General features: G+C 48.7%; 1 protein-coding gene across 1 annotated transcript in view; it reads right to left on the bottom strand.

Moving 5' to 3' along the window:
* Nucleotides 1-2,690: 2,690 nt before the first annotated feature.
* The window catches only part of FAM32A (family with sequence similarity 32 member A), a 6,263-nt gene continuing 2,558 nt past the window's right edge, over nucleotides 2,691-6,395 (bottom strand). The window contains exons 3-4 of the mRNA XM_006099651.3: nucleotides 4,112-4,165; nucleotides 2,691-3,813 (exon numbers count right to left, since the gene is read on the bottom strand). Of these exons, the coding sequence (XP_006099713.1) occupies nucleotides 3,745-3,813; nucleotides 4,112-4,165 (123 nt within the window). The 3' untranslated portion in view covers nucleotides 2,691-3,744. The remainder of the gene's footprint in view (nucleotides 3,814-4,111; nucleotides 4,166-6,395) is intronic.

Here is a 6,395-nt window from a genome sequence, read left to right as displayed (position 1 = left end):
CGCGCGCGAACCGTTATGTCCGGTAGGGGGCGGAGCTGCCAGGAACGCACAGGCGCAGGGCACAGTATGTGCAGGCGCAGTACGCCCGAGGAGACTTTATTTCACGCTCCCACCTAAAGCGTCCCGGAAGTAACACCTAGATTGACGGGGCCGGGCGGAGCCAACTGATGCGGGTACAGCTGCTGTGGAAGACTTGGCCACGGGAATCTCCATCCTGTGGGCTGTTAGGTGAGAGATCCCCCTGATGGATCCACCTGGGGCCCAGCCCTATGGAACCCCTATTCTGATGGGGGAGCCTAGGAAACAAATAAATATGCAGTCACCAATTGTGATACGCTTTAATGGGGAGGTGGTGGTTACTTGGAAAGAGGGCAAACAAACCCTGAATAGCAATCAAGCCTAACCAACAGTCACTACCTGACACCTGTTAGTGTCAGCATTAGTCAGTGAACAAGCCTGTCTGTTTATTGCCTGGAATGATCTGAAAACCACGCCCCATTGCACCTGGGCGAAAAGCACGTTTTTATTTCTGTAGTTCAGTGATGGCGAACCTTTTGAGCTGTGTGTCAGCATTTTGAAAAACCCTAACTTAACTCTGGTGCCGTGTCACATATAGAAATTTTTTGATATTTGCAACCATAGTAAAACAAAGACATATTTTTGATATTTATTTTATATATTTAAATGCCAATTAACAAAGAAAAATCAACCAAAAAAATGAGTTCGCGTGTCAGAGGTGTCATAGGTTCGCCATCACTGCGCGTAGTGGTCACTGATGGGTAATGCAAATTGTGACCCCTGATTAGTCAATTGAATTGTATCTCATTTGCTTTTATGAACATTTGGGCTATGGAAAAATGCCTGCATTCTGTGCCAATGGACCATCATAATGCCTTGGGGATCCCAATCCTGCAGTATCAGAACCATTTACTTGCACTGCCTGCCTCTCGTTTTTTTAATCCTCACCTGAGGATATGTTTTTACTGATTTTTTAGAGAGGAAGAGAGAGAGACACATTGATGTGAGAAACATTGATCGGTTGCCCCCCGTAGGTGCCCTGACCTAGGGATCCAACCTGCAACCTAGGTATGTGCCCTAACTGGGACTCAAACCCACCTTTTGGTCAAGGGTCAACAATCCAACCAACTGAACACCCACTTTTGATCACTCCTCCCATCTCCATCTGGGTCTTGAAAGATGGCTTTTGCAATATATCCTCTGCTAAGGATAGAGATGTAAATGCAGGAAAATCCAGAGAACATTGGAATATTAGAGCACTGCTAAGTAAATCCTGGTCGGGAAGCATTATTGCACAAAGCAGCCCATCCTATATAATAAAAGGCTAATATGCAAATCGACCAAACTGCTGAATGACCGGCCGCTATAACAGGCACTGACCACCAGGGGGCAGACGCTCAACACAGGATTTGCCCCCTAGTGGTCAGTGGGCCAGAAGCTGGGCTCATGGCTGGCGAGTGCAGCAGCGGTTGGGGGAGTCTCTCCCACCTCTGCAGCAGCGCTAAGAATGACCACGGGGAGCAGGCCTAAGCCATTAGTTGGACATCCCCCAAGGGCTCCCAGACTGGGAGGGCACAGGCTGGGCTGAGGGACCCCCGCTCCCCCCCCACCCCAGTGCACAAATTTTGTTCACCGGGCCTCTAGTTTTCTTATAAGAAATATTCTTCACATAAATTACTTGTAACTTTTTTTCCTTATGTGGAGGAATTTGACTCATCTTAATTTCATCTTTGGCATTTATATTTAAATATATAAGCCAGATTTCACCTCTGGTCAAGGGCACATGCCCGGGTTGTGGGCTTAATCCCCAGTAGGGGACGTGCAGGAGGCAGCCAATCAATTATTCTCACCATTGATGTTTCTTTCTCTCTCCCCCTCTCCCTTCCTCTGAAGTCACTAAAAATACATTTTTAAAAAATATTGTGGTAAATCAGGGTTTCTCAAAATTTGCTGTATGTTAGGGTCACTTGGGGAGCTCTGGAAAATCTGACAGAGCTCCACCCCAGGAAGTATCAGTGGTTTTTAATGTTTAACCTTCAGCAGAATTTGAGAGCCACTGTTAAAAACTGTAAGTGATGGCCACAAATAAACCATGTCTCCTGGTGTTCAGGCCTTTGAGTAGTTCCCTCCCAAATTGGGTGACATGACTTTTGTTGTCCAATGAAATAGCCTACATGGAGAGAAATCTCGAGGACTAGATGCCACCTTGGACTTTCTGGCTCCAGGCCAAGTCAACACAGTTATACAAGGGAACTAAACTATACCACATGGAGCAGAAGAACCACCCAGCTGAGTTCAACAAATCAACAGAATCAGGAGAAATCCTGTGGTTTTAAGCCACTAATTTTTGGAGCAGTTTGTTAGGGAGAATTGGAATGTTTATCTTCCACATTCTAACTTTTCACAGCACATGCTCAGACTCCAACCACTGGCTCGTGGATAAAACAATATCTGCACATGCCTTTCCAACAGGTAATATGGGAGGCTGCCCAATGGAGCCAGTGGTAATGACCGTCACTTCTCTTTGGTGGGTTGTGAGCTACAGGTGAGAACACATCATCTAATTTTATCTAAATTGAGGGCAAATATTTTGGCAGCACACATCCTGTGTGTGCAATAAATCCAAGACAGGGTTTGTAGTGATAAACAACTTATAATTAAAACACTCAGGCTTATATTTAATAACTGGTTTTGCTTTATTCTGCAGTTCACATATGACAGCCCCAAACCCAACACTTAGATTTTTTTCTTCTGAATTTGTTGTTTTTTCAGATGTATGTCAATAGAGACCATATTCTTCCAGTAGCATGTGCAGTCCGATCCTCATGTGGGGGGGACATCAGGCCCTCAAAGACACTGGCTCTGCAGCACTGGAACCTGGGTCCTCCCCTGGGACTGCACCCATGTCTGTCTGTGTGTGTCACTGCCCTGGTCCCATTACCCTGAGGCGTCCTTAGGCCGGGAATGCCAAACAGGTTCCATGAATGTGCCAACTCTGAACAAACACTGTGCCTGGAGCTCAGCGGTGAAGGTAGTGAGGCAGGAGGCAGTGTCTGGGTTCCATTACAAAGAACGTGGTACTTGACTGGCAATGTCTACCATGGCAACACCCACCTGACATGTCTGGAATAGGGATATTGGGGGAACAGGCTGCATGCCAGCCACTAGCTCAGCTCAGAAAAGAGGCAAGGCGTTCATTCCATCCTTGCCTTGGGTGGTTATTCTCCCTGGCCAGCTGGGCTGAGGCAGTCTGAAGGCCACAGGCAAATGGCCTCCCCAGGCCCTGGATGGAACCGCATAAGCCCCAGCTAGAGGGAACGTGGAAGGGCAGCACATGCCGGGCCCCTTGAGGGTCTGCACTTGCAGCTCCTTCTCCTCTGGGGGCAGTTTCCTCCAGGCAGAGACAGCTGGTGGACTGTCAACATGAGTTAGATGCAACTTGGGTGTAAAAACACTTCCACTTAACCTCTGAATAAACTCTCAATAATTTCCAGTCCGAACTAAAAAGCTTCATCTTCAATGTGCTATTGAGAAACTAAAATAGAGTAAAAGGATAGTCTTACTTTAATCAAGTTCCAGAATGAGGGCACACTGCTTTAAAAGCACTGTCTCAGCAGAAAACGCAGGGTGTGTGTAGAGTGTTTCTAGAAAATACCACAGGCACCACACATAACCCCAACCTGGCCTGCTGTTCCCCTTGGTGCACCCATACTCTGGGTGGGAAGGCTACTTCGTCCAGCTGACTTTGGGAATGTCGTAGTGCTCTGTGAGTGTATCCAGGTGTCTGTTGAAGTCCTGGGGAAGCGGAGGAAAAAGCCCATGTCATCACAGCACCCAGCAGGGTTACTAGGGACACATGCCACCATCCACCTCCACTTTATCCTGTCTCCCCTCAGTGAGCCCCCTGCTCTTAAAGCCAGCCTGCCAGGCCTTATAGCCGCCGGAACCCTGGCCTCTCCCTTCAATGACCCCAGGGAGGTTGGGTAAACCCGCCCCCCACTGACACTCCAGTGACTCCTCTGCCTGGCTCCAAGCCTCTGGGCCCCGTTGGGACCTACAGGACTCAGCCTCCCCCAGTGGACACATAACTTACCTCCACTCTTTGCTTGTGGGTTTTGGAGGCTTTCTTCAGGATCCTTTCCATTTGCTGAAGAGAGGAGAGAATGCAGGTGAGACATAGCCCAGGCTAGCACAGGATGGAAGATTGGAGCCCCAGCTGGCCTGGCTCTCACACCTACAACAGCTGGAGGTCTCAGGTCCCTCAAATCCACTCAGGCTAGTCTGACAGGGACACCTGGCTACAACACATCCCACTAGAAACTCAGGTCATGAGTGGCAGGAAATGTACTAGCACGACTACTACTGGGAGCTGTACAAGTGCTTCCTTGGGCAATTGGCAGAATTCCCATTTTTTCAGAAAAAGGAAGTCCCAGATGGGGTTTGAAGAAGGATGAGAAATGAGCAAAGGGCCTGACACATAGTAGGCCTGAGTGACAGTATCTATCTAATGTTCACAGTGCCAGGAGGGCTACAAGATACACATCACCTTCATGAGTGATTCTAGCTTATGTATCCAGCACAACTATGGCCTGGCTCAGCATTCATTCCCAACATCCAGTGGTACCTGGTAAGTGTGGGATACAGAGCCAGAGAGAGCTGGGGCTGCACCTGACACTATACTTACTAGCTAGGTGACCGTGGCCAACTCACATTGTTGGCCTACCCCTCCTCATGCATCCAGAAACTGCTGCCTGGTATTCCTGGTCTTGTGCAGTTGTCTGACTACACTGACTCTGGACTGGCCCCATGACTCCGTTTATTTAACAGGACGTAGTGTCAGGACCAGCCAGAAGCCATAAGAAGACCCAACATCGTTTGCTTTGTGCCCTTGGGAACCAGCAATCCTACAGGAAGTCTGATGACCTCACTGGAAAGAAAGGACCTGGCAGGTGAGATGACATGTGGGGAGAGAGGCCACGGAAGGAGCACTGAGGCACTAGACATGTGATGGCAAAGCCCCAGCTGCCGTCTGACTGCACCAAACTCTAAGCAAGGTCAGCAGAACCGCCTAGATGAGCCCAGTCGATCCACAGACCCAGGAGATAATACTGTCAGCTGCCACCTGGCTGTTGCTCCGTCCCTCCTGTTTTCATTTGCTGCGTCATCTCCCTCTGCCTTGTCAGCTCCCAAGTGAATGACTGTCCCTTTGAATTGTCTGCCCTGTCCATCCCTGCCTCTCTTCCTACTGCTGTGAGCCCACGTGAGACCCATGTGTCCTCACAAGAAGCCGAACTGACTGGAGCAGCTGTCACCAATGCCAGGCCCTTTTCGGGGCACTGCCTTCTCTCTCCCAACTCCAGGCACCAAGTTCACAGGGTGCCTTGGGAGCTGTCACCATCTCCATTTCACACAGAGAAAATAAGGACCAGAGTGTACAGCGGGTGATGGGCCTGAAGATATCAAGCCCTGACCCCTTCCAATAGGCAGGGGCCCACCCCAAGGGCCCTGCACCCAGGAGCCAGGGGCGGTCCAGCCTTCTTGCTCCCTGTGCCCAATCAAACACCTTCCACCAAACACAAGGGAATCTGCATTGCCCAACTGTGCCTAGCTTTGCCCACACCTCCTTTCTCTCTCATCCACCTCACCTCTCTCTCTCCTGGGTCAAACAAAACTGACAACAGTACTTCTGGGTTTAAATGCCAACAACAGGCCCATTTTTCTGTTCCCCTTAACAGTAAATCTCCCAAGAGCCATTTCTATTCCTCATCTCCACCTCTGCCTTCCCCCACCTTCTCTTGGATCCACTCTAATCAGCCTTTCTTTTTAAACTTATTTTTCATTATAGTTGACATACAATATTTAATCGGTCTTTCTTCCCTCTCATTCTAAATGCCAACTAAGAGCTCTCAGTGCTCACCCCACAAGACCTCTTGGCAACATAAGACACAGCTGATCACTTCCTCCTTGTCGAAAACACTTTCTCCGCTCAGCTCTCAAATACACTCTCCTGTTATTCCTCCTTCCTATGCTCCTTTGCAATTTCTTCCCTGCCACCCTCCAATCACCAGAGGCAAGACCTTACACCTCTTCTCAGACACTGTCTCTCTTCAATTTCCAACTTCTATCTGGGGCCCACCTCTTGCCTAAACTGCAGATTCAGATGTCAAACTGTCCACAATAATTCTCCACTTGGATTTCTAACAGTCACCTCAAATGTGACTTTTCTAAAACCAAGGTCTTAATACCTTTCTTTAGAAACCTATTTTACCTGCAATCCTTCCTATTTCAGTAACCAGAACCTTCATTTACCTTGCTTCTCCTGCCAAAAATCTTGGTTATCCTTGATTCTCCTTTCCCAGCCCACAGCCAATCCATCA

The sequence above is a fragment of the Myotis lucifugus genome, unplaced genomic scaffold (assembly GCF_000147115.1).
Source record: "Myotis lucifugus unplaced genomic scaffold, Myoluc2.0 scaffold_280, whole genome shotgun sequence".
Taxonomy (NCBI): domain Eukaryota; kingdom Metazoa; phylum Chordata; class Mammalia; order Chiroptera; family Vespertilionidae; genus Myotis; species Myotis lucifugus.
Note: the sequence above shows the minus strand (reverse complement) of the source record. Positions and strands in the feature narration are given on the sequence as shown.